The sequence below is a fragment of the Fukomys damarensis genome, unplaced genomic scaffold (assembly GCF_012274545.1).
Source record: "Fukomys damarensis isolate Sample0158 unplaced genomic scaffold, DMR_v1.0_HiC HiC_scaffold_39, whole genome shotgun sequence".
Classification (NCBI taxonomy): domain Eukaryota; kingdom Metazoa; phylum Chordata; class Mammalia; order Rodentia; family Bathyergidae; genus Fukomys; species Fukomys damarensis.
The window spans coordinates 61892043-61906826 of NW_022900951.1; the positions used below are offsets into that span (position 1 = coordinate 61892043).

Genomic DNA, 14784 nt, shown 5'->3' on the forward strand with positions numbered 1-14784 from the left:
CCCAACATGTGGGAGGCTAAGGCAGAAGGACCACAAGTTTGAAGACAGCCTGGTAGTGAGACTTTGTCTCAAGCACACATAAGCACACATAAGTGCGCGCGCGTGCACACACACACACACACACTCACTCACTCACCCACCCACCTACCTAAAAGCTAGAGAACAAGAGCTGCCTGAAATTTTTGAAACCAGACTTAGCTGGAAATAATTAGGGACAGGAGATCTGAAAGATGTAGCAGTCTTCATTTGAAAGGGCACCCTGACTTGTTAAGTGAATGGAAACTCGGATTGTAGTCCCCAATTAAATGTACAAATTCCCACCAGAGCATGCTGTTTTTAACAGATTTAAATATATATTCTTTCACTCATTTTCACTTTGCTTTACTATGAGTCATGCTGCAAATAAAAGCAGCAAGTAAATCTCTGATATATAATTCATCCATTAAAAAAAATCTCAGTTGCTTTTTGGCCCTCAGAATTCCTGTACTTTATTCACCTTCCTTGAATCCCTTCAATCAGAAATGAAAGATCACTGATAAGCATAACTTTTTATTAATAACTTTGGAACAAATTCATTAATAATTCCTTATAGTTATATGGCATTTTACAATTTTGAAAGACTTTTCACATATACCAATAAACCCTCACAACATCCCTGTGAGGGAGGTAGGGTAGGTATTATTTTCTTATTACTAGTAAGGAGAACAAGGCTCAGAGGTGAAATAAGGTCACACTGTTGGTAAATAATGAAGCTAGGATTAGAACCTAGGCCTTCTGACATGCTACCTCCCTGAGAACATTCAAGTAATATCTATGCTATACAATGAACATTTCTGTCCTATGATGTTAATCAGTTTTTTAAAAAGTTTCTATATTACTTTTTCCTCACATCCCTAAACACTCAAACTGTGATGAGACACTTCTTCCCTGTTATTGGACTATTTCTCAGATGTGTCAAGCACCATCCTAAAATGAAATTTATGACTAAGTTTGAGGATCCTTGGTTACAAATTCTTACTTATGATGATTTATTTCAGAAAATTCTGCATAAGTATTCCTATGACAGACATGTCAAATTTACTTAAACTAAATAAAACAAGTCTGTTCATATTGTAAAAAGCTTTGTAATCTTACCAATAAGACTGTTAGATGTGGAAATATTGGAAGGTATTTAGCAACAATACTGGGATACTTATGAAGAGTGCACCTAAATGCAAGTCATACGACACTGCTTTTTTTTTCCTTGTTGGCCTTACAGAGGAAAGGGAACCTTTAGAGTCTGCTTTCAGGTTTGATCTCACTTTATGTGTGATATCCTCTGTAACAAGCTAGAAAAATTATCTGAATTACAACAATAGGAGGGTTTAGGCAGTAGTGACCAAAGCATATATGCATGTGGTGGGAAGAAAACATTTTTTCTTCAGTGATTTTGCTAGGTCCAGTGTAAATTACTTATCAAGGAAGATTTTCAGCTATGGCATCTCTATTAACTAAAAAATATAAAATATGGTAGAGTTATCAACTTGGAATACAAGGCAGTGTAACTGACCCAAAACTATATGTCAAAAGCATAGTAAAGTTCAAGAGGCATGAAAGGCAAGGGGTAAAACCCAATTACTACTCTGGTATGGAGTGAAAAACAAAGAGCAAACACAAACCTTCAGGTTCAAGTGAACCAGAACATCAGGCATGTAAAGCAAGTTCTAAAAATATGAAAATGTGACTGAGCTGTATTATCAGGAATGGTATTTTAAAAGTTCCAGTTATAACCTTTTAAATTTAGGGGCAATGGGGTGAAACTTAAGCCTATGGGTGATTGGTACAGAAAACAAGTAGGAAGTAGAAAAAGAGTCAAAATGGGAAATCAGGGAAGACCAAGGAATTTAAACACATTCAGAATGGATTTAGAACCTCTCTAAATCTATCCTTTCCAAAGCTGTTTCCTAAATTGAGAGATTTGGTCAAAAGAGTTAGTGACGTTTTTATCTTACAAAAAGAAAGTACTTATTTAAGTGTTACTTAGAACACTGACTCAGCTGTGGAAACTGAAACTTAAGTGCTGCTGTCAGTGATAAATGGCAGAAAACTGCTTTCAAAAACAATTGCCATGGTAGGACTCAACATTAAAACTCTTAAAAAAACAAGTACTTTTGTACTTCAAGTCTAATGAGAAAACACTTATATTCTCATTAAAGAAATCTAACAGTTTAAACTAATGTGAAAAATGTTAAAGCTGTATTTAAGTTTTCTAAGACAAGAAGATATAGAATGCTCTATTCTGGTATACTGACTCAAAATCAACTATACTTTTTAAATGCATCTAGATTAGCCTAGACTATATGTCTTACATAGTGTCATTGTCATCATCATCTTCATGTTTTCTCTTCAGTGGGTTTGATTCATTGGCTGTGTTCTGTGTAGAAACCATGTTGGTGGTAATAAGAATATTTTTGGGTCCAATCATTGAAGGATTAATCAGAACATTTTGAACTGCAGTGGTTGAAGGAACTGTAAATAGAGAAGAAAATACCCATAAAACTTTGAATTACCTAGAATCTAAAACATATGGTCAAAAGTAAATAAATAACAAAGCTGGATGCAATTCTAATAAAAAATTCAATATAATGGAGTGCAACTACATACAACAGTGGTGGTGAACCTACAGGATGCACACTGCAGTGGGCTCTTTGTATTATTGAAAGCTCTAAAAGGTTCATCATCACTGTCACAGAAGAAACACTGGTAATTATACTGCATTAAAAGTGTCTTTTTCTTTTTGTTTCGAGACAGGGTCTTGCTATGTATAGTTCCAGCTGATCTTGAATTCACTATGCAGCCCAGACTGGCCTAAATCTCACAGCAATCCTCTGTCTTAGCCTCCTGAGCAGTGGGATTACAGGCGTGTGCCACCACTGCATTAAGAGTTTTAATTAAAAAAATTTAAATGTTTATTTTATTGGAAATTAATAAGTGTAAGTTATAGGGTACAATGTGTCATCTGATTTATGTATATAGAAAGATTAAATCTACTTAAATATATCTAATGCAAAGTTAGAGAGGTTTTATTATATTTCAACTATCTGAAATTTCAATTAGTACTTAGTACACTGGATTCATCATAGAACATACTAAATGCACATGTTTAAGGCCAGGAATCATGTTTCTCATATAGGTTTTAAAAGTTGTTTATTGTATGCAGTTGAATTAAAAAAAATGTAAACATATGCATTAGTGGACTATGCTATTCCAGAATTATATTTAGTATGATTCCAACCATATGTATATTTACTTTATAGTTATATATCCTTCTATGAAGTAAGTAAAGATATACTTTTCATTTGAATTTACATTTACATTCTGGATTACACACACATATTTGTCACAAAGTTGTATGATTTTCTCGAGCTTTTACCTTAAGTGCTTTTTCCCTGAAGATGCCCTAAATTTTAGGACCCTAGCATTTTTTAGTTTATAGCATTCTTTGACAATCTGGTGAACATGTCGAATATTCTCCCCTCCCCATGAAAATGTTACATATATGTAAAATGTCATACAATTTACAGCATTACTGCCACCTTCCTAGTGTAATATTAAAACAATTTAACCTTTTGGATAAGAATGTAAACTGTTCTATAATTGTAAATTACTCACAAATTCTGCCCCCGACCTTTGCGTTACCTGGTTTGACAGGTGTGGACTGAGAAGATGGAATCTGAACGGTAAATCTTTGGCTTGTCACTGACACTGGAGTTGCAACTTTATTTGAGACAGACACTGTTTGTGGGGCTGCTGTAGTTAAAATTAACAGAACACATTAGATAACTTATTAGATAGATTTATATTCTACATTCATTAGCTTATCAGAAATTATCTTCAAAGCACAAGAAACTAAGGGAAGGTGACAAAGTATCATTTCAAATAAGAAAAAAGTGACTTTTCAAAAGCTTACAAACTTATTTAGATGCTACAAAACTGGTTTGGGCGTGTGGCTCAGTGATAAAGCACTTGCCTAGCATGTCTGCATTTCTTGGTTCCATCTCTAGCACCACAAAACAAATGAATAAAAACCGCAAGGTGCAATACAGTATGGTGGTAAAAAAATGTAGGCTTTGGAGCCTATCTTGTGAGTTTGAATCAAGGCTTCATTACCTCTTAGTTGGGTTTCCTTGGGAAACTAATCTTTTTGTACCTCAGTTTTCTCATCTGTGTAATTGGGACAATGGTACCCATTTCACAAAATTCTTGTTAGAATTAAGTAAAAATAACCCATACAAAGTTCTTCAAACAGCATCTAATACAGAGTAGGCAAATTTTAGCTATACAAACGATTAAGTTGGGAATTTAATACACTTCTACTGGCTTGAACCACTGGTGGTACATGAATGACTGTTCCATTAGGCAGCTTGTACCACTGGTGGTACAAATGGATCTTATCATTTTTATCAAAATTTTTACTAATATAAAAGTCTATAAAATAGACTAAATCTAGTTAGTTGCTTATATTTGAATAATTACTGCCCAAATATAAAATTTAATATTATTCATACCAATTAAAAATTATAGTAATCAAGATTTATTTCATTAAATTAAATGTATTTATATTCATGAATAGTTTATCAATAATTAATTCTCTAAATTTTAACATGGAAATCTTGCACTGTTGGTGTATTTAATAGGCATTTATAATTGCTCTATTACAAATAAACTGTATTAGAATTTTTTATATCATTTTAATGTTTTCCTTTAGAATTGTAACATGATGACATCTAGTCTGTTAAATCAATGCCTTTATTTGCATGATTGTAATCAAAGACCCCCTTCCCCCGAGAAGTGGTACAGCCACCCGATGGGACAGTCATGCACATACCACCAGTGGTTCAAACTGTCAGAAACAACTGAATCAAATCAGAGCTTCCCCAGCTATGAGACATATGAATTATGACCCCATCAAGAACATGTTAAACAAACTAACAAAGACTCTAGACATCTACTAATTACCTTAGGTGTCACTTTTAATGTTTGACACTTGCTGAGAATTAGAGGATGTCTACTATCCCTATGAATCTAAATCAACATGCATCTAACAAAAAAGAAGCCAATCAAATAGACTTGGGATCGCCAGGTGGGCACAAGAAACTTACTCCTTTTCTGTGTTCAGAGATGTTTTAAACACAAAGGGATCTTGGAGACAACCTAGTCTAAAACCCTCAGCTAAATTCTATTTCTTACTTTTTTTCTGTGGTGCTGGGTAACAAACCCAGGGTCTTACACAAGTGCTCTACCACTGAACTGTACCCCTAACTCCTACTTATTTTAAGGCACATCTCAAATTCTCACCCTATTTTATAAAATTTTCCTTGATTTGCTCAGTTAGAAAGCTAATTTCCTGCCACTGAAATTCCCTAAACACATCACAGGAGTCTTTTTATTAGTATCTTATTTCACTCATTAGCTTATACGCCTTGACTAACATTTTTCATCCTTGTGAACATAGGCTCTTGTGCCTTGTTCCTACCAGGTGCTTAACAAATGTTTGTTTAATAGATTAATTTTGCAAGATTTAATATCTATGCTGTCATTTCCATCAAAAAAATTTATGGAAATGTGTCTTAAGTTTTCCTTTGGGGATGTAGGCTTTCCATACATCCTTTCCCCCGGAACTAGTCCTTTACACAGGGTCAGAGTTGCTAAAGACAGTGTAACCAGCATCATCTTTAAGGACCAAGGAGAAATAAAACCCAAAGGCATCCAGAAATCTGGGTTCCTATGCTCTTTTCCCAAACCCAGAAGGTGGTACCTTATAGTTCTATCCTTAAGGCAAGATTTCTCATGTATTAAGGAGTGGTCCAAAGAATTTGGTGAAGCTTAATGAGGCAAAATAAGTATTTTATTTTGTCAAGAAAAGTAAAATTTTGCAGTAAGTAGATGTTTTCTTGGCAAATTGTTAAACTATTTAAATAGGTATACAGCTGGGGATCTAGCTCAGTGGTTCTGCCACCTGCCTTACAAGCACAAGGACCCGAGTTCGATCTAAAAAAAAAAAAAAAAAAAAAAAAAAAAAAAAGGTACAGAGTTGAGTTAAGGCTTTAAAAGTGAACAGTAGATGTTCACGTCTTAAAGTATATAAAATTAATTTTAATTTTTTCAATTTACAGTTTACATCTTTAATAACAGTTTTTGGTAGCATCCTCATTTTAGATTTTAAAATTCTCTACAGCATATAAAACAAATGACTAGGAATAAAAATCACAACTGACAATTGAAATTTGTTAATTTGCCTAAAACATGTAACAGGCTAGGGCAGTGGTGGTGAACCTATGCCACGTGTTCCACAGTGGGTCCTTGTTATCATTGAAAACTCTAAAAGGTTTGCCATCACTGGACTAGGAGTTTAAAAATTGATACTGTCAAACATGCTGGTATATGCCTATAGTCCTAAACTATATGGAAAGCGGAGGCAGAAGGACTGCGTGAGGCCAGGAATTTGAGAATGGCCTGAGCAACATAGTGAGACCCTGTCTCAAAAAGTAAAAAAAATTAAAAATTGATACTCAAATCCACAAACAGTGTATGATAAAATACTACACAGACTACATATGCACATTTCCATTCACAAAGATCCTATGTAGGTAATTAGAAATGTATATCTAATACTATATCAGGTTGGTTTTATTTTTGTGGTGCTGAGGATTGAAGCCTTGCATGTGGTAGGCAGGGGCTTTCTATCACTAAGCTATATCCCCAGACTATTTAAAATTTTTATTTTGGGACTGCGTCTTTTTTTTTTTTTTTTTTTTTTGGCACCAGGGATTGAACTCAGGACCTTGTGCTTGCGAGGCAGGCGAGATGTCACTGAGCAAATCCCTAGCTGAGACTGGGTCTTGCTACCTTGCCTAGGCTGGCCTTGAACTTGTGATCCTCTTACTTTAGCCTCCTGAGTAGCTGGGATTATAGGCATGCAACACCATACCTGTCTGTGTGATAGGTTTAAAATGCTGAAACATAACTTATATCCTGAGAAGTAGATGTAGTTCACACCTCAAAAATCAAATGCTTATACTAGAGGTATAAAACGGCTACAGGATTCAAGTTATAGCAGTAAGATTTATAAAATTAATACATTGAAAAGAAAAGGGACTTTTTTTTTCCTCATTGAGTTTATTGGTACATTTTAGGTATATAGTACAGTTACATTCATTATTGGGATCTCGTACCTTTACATGACAGGTCTTGGTTCTCATTTTTTCCCCTTGTCCCTGCCCTCCCTTCACTCCCTCCTCTCCTCCCCATTTACAAACACTGTATTTCCATTTTTTCATTTTCTCATATTTTGAAAAGGGAAATTTTTAATGAAAGCATTTTGACTATTTTTTCTTAAGAAACCCAGCAAGAAAAAATGAAAAAAAAAATCAAGAAATCTAATTACACTTTTTCCTTGTTCAAACAATGACATTAACAAATAATTATTTCTTTTTCTTTTCAGAACCAGGGAGTGAACCCAGTGCCTTCACACTAAGCTACATCCCCAACCTTTTTTGGAGACAGGGCCTTGTCCTAAGCTATATGGAAAGTTGCCTAGGCTGGGCTCATAGTTATATTCTTCCTGGCATCAGCCTCCCATAGTACTGGGATTACAGATACATGCCACCATGACTGGCTTAAATGATAGTTTCTAAAGCCTATTCTCCACTAAAAGGAACCAGCGCTCTTTGGAGAAGTGGTTAATTGTAGGACTAAGGTAGGAAAATACATAAGATGGGAAAAGAACATCTTGTGTCAGAAAGAAAGAATGTTCAAGGCCAGGGATGTAGCTCAGCGGCACAGTGACTGCCTGGCAAGTGGGAGGTCCTGAATTCAATCCCTGGTACCAAACCAAACCAAACAGAAAGTAAAAATGTTCAAACTATTACAGAGATCTATCAAAAAGGACAGAGGACATAGCTTGACGGGGCTTTCTCTGACCTTTTTTTTGTTTTAAGATAGGTTTTCCCTATGTTGCCCAAGCTAGTCTCTTACTGTTTAAAAATTGTTAGTAATAAAAACATAATTAGGCCGGGCATGGTGGTGCACGCCTGTAATCCCAGCACTCGGGAGGCTGAGGCAGGAGGATTGCCTGGGCTACATAGTGAGTTCCAGGTCAGTCTCAACTACATAGTGAGACCCTGTCTCAAAAACAAAAACAAAACAAAACAAAACAAAACAAAACAAAACAAAAAATATATATATATACACACACACACACACACATATATATTTTAAAATCCTTATGCTTTTCACATTTTGCCCCTTTAAAAACTATTTCCATTTTATACAGAAATTTCTAACAGTAAGGCTGCTGACTTAAGTGTATTTGGCAACTGCATCTGTATAAAAGATGGAAACAATACAGCAGAGGGTAAACTCTTTTCTGGTACAATAATTCATACCAACAGTGGTGTTGGGCAATGTCCAATTTTATACTCATTTGGGGTCAGACTCTGTAGCTTTCTCATTTTGAAATCCAACTATTATGTACACTTTCACTAGAGGATGACATACAAGAATTTCTGACTCACTTTTTGACTTGGATTATCGTTCAAAACCAAGTGCTAAGGCACCTCTTTTTTACCAGCTAGAAAAGCTATTTCCTCCTTTTACTTACCTATAGTAGGAGTGGTAGGTCTGCTACTAACAGCACCAACACTTAACCGGGGAACTAGTCGCCCCTGATTAGGTCCCTAGGGGATTTAAAAGAAAAGTTAGTTTTATTTTTCTTAAGATTTGACATTTCAACTTAACCAAGAGTGAAATTATTAGTGGATAACCATGTCAAGAATGTTTTGTTTTTGCTGTTTCAGTGTTCTAAATCCAATATTTAAACTAGAGTTTTCACAAACATATATACATGTACATATCTATATAAAATTAGATATGAGTATCTAAGTAAATATGTATGGTATTTAAGCTGGACTCTTATCTGAATGGGGATAGGAGCTAACCTCCTTGTGATTTTTAATCTTCACTAGTTAATATTTTAATCCAAAAAGAAATAAAAGTCTCATAGCATAGAATTTCAGAAAACAAAGACGGCCTAATATAGAGAATTTTTTTCAGTGGTGGGAGAGTCCTATTTAAGAAAGCTGGTCCAACTCCCCCTCATGGTATATTATTTACACTATTATCATATCTCATGCAAATCTATAGCATAGAGGAAATATTGGGAGTTATGAGACCTGAGAATCAGGCATAGCTTTGCCATTCACTCCATAAATGAGTTCAGTCTCAGTTTACTAAAGTGAAAAAAGACTACTTGATTAGATGAACAATAAAGTTCCTTCTCCTCTAAAACTTTTTAAAATTTAAGCTTTGATCTCTTGCATTATCCATAGGAATTTGCTTTTTACAAATTCCCCTATCATATCCCATAATTTTTTAAAAGCAAAGTTGACTATAAACTTACCCTTTTAATTAAGGACTTCAGCCTGTAGTTTGGAGCTGTTAAGCAGTATCTATCAGGTGGTAGTCTAGGTCCTGCATATGGTTTAATCAGTGGCAAAGGCGTTTGATTTTTCTGCCTTGCAATATCCAGTAAAAACTAAGAGGACAACAAATTCTGATTAGAACTACAACTTTAAAAACTGTAAGTAAAAATAACTTCAAATAAATGTTTGCTCACATCTCTAGGGGGAGGAGAGGTAAAAGACTGGTCAGCACGACACTGGATTGCCAGTCTGACATCATCTGCATCAACATTAGGTTTCTTAGCATGGCTTGAATAAATTTTTGCATCGTCCAGAATTGTAGTCACATACCCTTTAAGAACAAAACAATTTTTCCTTAAGCATATGAAGAGAGCTTAATATTTATGGCCACTTAACTTTAATAAAAGGTTCCACTAATTCCAGAAAAGTTTATGTATTTTGGTTTTGTCTAATTATCCTATTCATACGATACATTTGAAACAGATACAATAGTACACTGTAAACACTACTGTCCTATAACCTGAGCTTTTTTAGTGCTTTAGTTATTTCTATATTAATAACAATTTGGTTGAAAATGTTCTTACAATAAAATGATCTTTTCTAATTCACAAGTTTTACAAGTTTTTTCTCAACTTACGGAAAGCAAATTCCAACATTTGATTTATAACCCTTGGTTCATATTCTGTGATTCCCATATCCTTCAGGATCTGTGCCATCACCTGTGGATTCAAATAAAAATGCCAGATGCATAACCTAGGTAATGAGTATCAAGACTGGACGGAAGGTAGTATTTCTAAGTATGATACAAGGTCCCCCTTTGCTAGGTTCCTCCCAATGATTACACCAAATGAGTTATATGCTCTCGCTCAAAACTTTAATTAATTAATTAATTAATTTATGACAGAGGTTGGCTTTCCCAGTACAGGCAGGGGTGACTCCGGCTGGTTGTCATTTTCTGATGTGGCCCTGGGGGAAGCCTAGCATCAGAAGCCCAGGCACGGAGACTCAGGGCTCACAGATAGGGTGAGACAACGAGGCGGAAGCCTGAGGCCCAGGAGACAAAGCAGGGCTGCCGGCCCGCGCCGTACCGCCGGCAGCGACTCTCTAGAGGGGCTCAGCAGAGCTGCAGGAGAGTCCCCGGGGGCCAAGGAGAACCCGCCCGACCTGTACTTCCGGCGGACCCCGCTGGCTTGACGCCAGCGCGCGAGCCCACCCTCCAGGCCTCGTCTGGGCCTGGGTCGCAGGCTCCCGGCTGTGCTGGGCTTTACGTCCGGTCTCTCATCCTTCGCACTTACCAACGCATCTCTGGGAGCGTTCTTGGGAGGCGCCATCTTGCCGGACTCCATGTTACCCAGCCTCTCGGCGTCAGGGGAGAGAGAGCCGCTCACTCAGTCCTCGCTCAGACTCCACCCCTAAGGGGGCGGGAGGAGGTGTTACTGAGCCGGCTGTCCTTTTACAGCCGTTTCGCAGCCCTTTCACAGTTCTCTGGTCGACGCGGTCGACCGGAAACTCAGCTTTGTGAGAGCTGCGCTCAGGCGTCGGGCATCTGGGGTCCATCATCTGACAGAGTGGGAGCCAGCTAGAAGGACTGGAAGAGGCGTGTAAGTCTTCTGAGAGTTGTGCTGGGAGCTAAGTGATGTAGAAGAGTGGAGAAGCTTGTCTTCCCAAAGTTGTACACAGATGGTACAGCTGATGGGCCATCTCGGCTGGGATGCCTCCTCGAACTCTCTGCTACCACACTGTCCTGGTCCGGCTCCCTGAAATTCCTGCAGGAGCTGTGCCTCCACCTGCCTCAGTATTAGGATTGCCAGGTCCAACACAGAACGCCCAGTTACATTTGAATATCACACCAACAAGGAATACATTTTTTATAAATGTATCCCAAATACTGCATGGATTATGCTGATACTTACACTACAAAGTTATTTAGTGTTGATCTGACACTGAGATTTTACAGGGCATCCTAGATTTTTTGAAAAATAAATTTGGCAGCCCTACCCAATAGCTCTATACACTGAGGACTTTGGTTAGTGGGATTTAGGTCAGCTTCTGTCATGCTTCACATCCTGCCATGACTGCCCATTTTACATTGATGGACAGCCAAAACTTTAGTTGCCTTCAGATTTCCACTGAAGCCCCTCAGCTTTATCTTTTAGTCTGGGCAGCTGTGTTCCCATTGAAGCCAACATAGGGCCCTTCCTTCCCTTCTAGATTGCTCCTGACACATTTCTCCTCAGAACAATCTGAGTGAATTTCTTGAGACCCATGCATCCAGCCTGAGTTACTTTTCAAAAAAGAAGTGTCAGTTCAGTATTTTTGGCTTAAAACATCCCTGAGAACTGTTTTACATTTTCATCCGCTAACACCCAAGCATCTCCATTTCAGGAAAAGACAGCATGACTCACCTAAGAGTGGGCAGCCACATTGCCACTTTCCCTCACAATTCTCAAGTAATATAATAACGAGTCTGGTGAGGATGACCTCCTAGTTTCAAGATATCTGTCTGTGTCTGCATCTCCACTCAGTGCTACCATGGAATGAAGTTGAAGCCAACAGCCTTACTCACCAAGATTATAGAAATTGCCCTCCAAAATAGGGCCCACCCATAGGTTTTTTAAAAAATATCATTTTTATTACTATATATTTGCAATAATGTTTACATTTATTGTGGGGAATTTGTACATGTATATAACACATTTAATTTTTTAAGTCCCCTTTACATCCCTTTCCCCTCCCTCCGTCTCTACAGTCCCCATACTATTTGAAAAAGACCTATTTCCTTGTTTCCTATTATTTACCTTCTATTCTGCTCTTTAATTTGTTTAAACTTTGGGTTCCTTATATAAGAGAAACCCTATGATATTTAAGCTAGTACATCTTATTTTTTTCACTTAACATTAGTTTCAAAATGCATCAATTTTCCTACAAATTACTCAAATTTATACTTCATGGCAGAGTAGTATTCCATTGTGTATAAATACTGTGTATAAATACTCCATTTTCTTTTTTGTTGTTTTCTTTTTTGAAACAGGGTCTCACTATGTATTTGAGACTGATCTGGAACTCACTATGTAGCCCAGGTTGGTCTCAAACTCACAGAGATCCTCCTGCCTCAGCCTCCCGAGTGCTGGGATTACAGGCGTGCACCACCCTGTAGCCCAGCACCATTTTCTTTATGCATTCATCTGTTGATGACATATAGGCTGCTTCCCAGATTTAGCTATTACAAACTGTGCTGCTATAAACATGGGTTTGTGTGTATCACTGTAATATATAATATAATGTCTTTAACTCTTTTAGAAGGTAGGTAGGGGCCGGGAATGTAACTCAGTAGCACTATGCCTGCCTGGCAAGCCCAAGATACTGAGTTTGAATGCAGTACTAGAAAAACAACAACAACAACAACAAACTAAAACAAAACACAACAAAGCAATCCACCCAAACATACAAAAACCTTAATAGAAACATAAGTAGAAAGGGAATAGCTGGGTGAAATGGAATTTCTATTTTTAGTTTTTTTGAGGCTTTTGTGTACTGCTTTCACAGTGGCTGCACTGGTTTATATTCCCACCAGTAATAAAAGGGTACCTTTTCCCCTGAAGTCTCTACAGCATTTATTTTTATTTGATTTCTTGGTGATACCGTTTTTTCAAGAGTAAGATAAAATCTCAGTGTTGTTTTAATTTGAATTTCTCTAGTGCCCAGAGATGTTGACCATTTTTCATATATTCATTGGCCATTTGTATTTCTTCTGGGAAGTTTCTATTCATTTTAGTTGTCCATTTTTTTTCCTCATTGAGTTTATTGGTACATTTTAGGTATACAGTACAGTTAAATCCATTATTGGGATCTGGTACCTTTACATGACAGGTCTTGGTTCTCAGTTTTTCCCCTTGTCCCTGCCCTCCCTATCATCCCCTCCACCCCTCCCCTTTTACAAACACTTTATTTCCATTTTTTCATTTTCTCATATTTTTTTCTTTTCCCTTATTAGCTTTCCCCTACCCTTCCCACTTTCCCTACACCTTTAGCTCCTTTCTCCCTATTTCAAATTGTCATTTATACCATTATGATCTTTGGTACAATTATAATTTTTCACACCAGAGAAACTATTCAATATTTACATATGTGTGACTTATTTCACTTAAGAGTATATCCTTAATATCCATCCATTTTCCTATGATTGACTCTATTTTCTCATTTTGTATGGCTGAGTAGTATTCCTTTTTATAGAAAAACCACATCTTCTTTATCCAGTCTCCAACTGATGGGCAAATGGGCTGTTTCCAAGTTTTTAGCTATTACAAACTGTGCCGCTATAACCGTGGGTGTGCATATATCACTGTGATATGATTCTTTTAATTCTTTTGGAAAGATACCCAGCAAAGGGATGGCTGGGTCAAATGGAACCTCTAATTTTAGTTCTTTGAGGTATCTCCATATAGACTTCCATAGTGGTTGCACCAGTCTGCACTCCCACCAACAATGGAGAAGGGTCTCTTTCTCCCTACAACCCTGTCAACATTTGATATTGTTTGATTTCTTGATAGCAGCCATTCTTTGTGGTGTGAGGTGGAATCTCAGTGTTGTTTTCATCTGCATCTCTTGAATGACCAGTGATGTGGAACATTTTTTCATATATTTATTTGCTGCTTTTACTTCTTTGTCTGAGAAATGCCTGTTCATTTCAGATGCCCATTTTTGAATCGGGTCTTTATATTTGGGAGGCCTGATTTTTTTGAGTTTTTTATATATTCTAGATAATAGTACTTTGTCTGAGGAGCAGACATTGTAGGTTGTCTTTTAGTTCTGTTGATGGTTTCTTTTGCAGTATAGAAGCTTTTTAATAAGATGAGATCCCAGTTGTTAATTCTTTCTGCTAGTTGCCATGCTACTGAGGATTTGTTTATAAAGTCTTTTCCTATGCCAATGTCTTCAAGAGTTCTGCCTAACTTATCTTCCAGCAGATTTAGTGACTCTTTTTAATGTTTAGATCTTTAATCCACTTGGATTTTAATTTAGTGCATGGTGAAAGATAAGTGTCTAGTTTTAATCTTTGGCAGGTTGAAATGAAGTTTTTCCAACACCATTTATTAAAGAGGCTATCTTTCCTCCACTGAGGATGGTTGGCTCCTTTGTCAAAGATGAGGTAGCTGAGTACATCTGGAGATTTTTCTGTATCTTCCAATCTATTCCACTGATCCTCAGGTCTGTTTCTTTGCCAGTACCATGCTGTTTTTATCACAGTGGCTTTGTAGTGTACTTTCAAATTGGAAATTGTTATATCTGCTTCCATGTCTCTGTTGCCTAGGATGGATTTTGC

The 14784-nt window shown here is 37.0% G+C and overlaps 1 protein-coding gene and 1 long non-coding RNA gene across 3 annotated transcripts in view; one reads left to right on the plus strand and one right to left on the minus strand.

The window, feature by feature from the left end:
- Positions 1 to 466: 466 nt before the first annotated feature.
- Positions 467 to 10861, minus strand: Taf9b (TATA-box binding protein associated factor 9b). 2 transcript variants are annotated; one of them, XM_010641327.3, is made up of 7 exons: positions 10757 to 10861; positions 10099 to 10180; positions 9656 to 9792; positions 9440 to 9574; positions 8642 to 8717; positions 3679 to 3789; positions 469 to 2508 (listed from the first exon to the last, which is right to left on the minus strand). In XM_010641327.3, the coding sequence occupies exons 1-7, from the start codon at positions 10805 to 10807 to the stop codon at positions 2345 to 2347; spliced, it is 756 nt and encodes a 251-aa protein (XP_010639629.1). In that variant the 5' UTR covers positions 10808 to 10861; the 3' UTR covers positions 469 to 2344. The 2 variants fall into 2 exon arrangements, with proteins under 2 accessions (XP_033616217.1, XP_010639629.1); XM_033760326.1 differs by lacking the exon at positions 3679 to 3789 and having other exon boundaries at positions 467 to 2508.
- Positions 10862 to 10926: 65 nt separating this feature from the next.
- Positions 10927 to 14784, plus strand: part of LOC117284741 — a 40195-nt gene continuing 36337 nt past the window's right edge. Inside the window, exon 1 of the long non-coding RNA XR_004515829.1 lies at positions 10927 to 11062. This is a non-coding gene — a long non-coding RNA (uncharacterized LOC117284741). The remainder of the gene's footprint in view (positions 11063 to 14784) is intronic.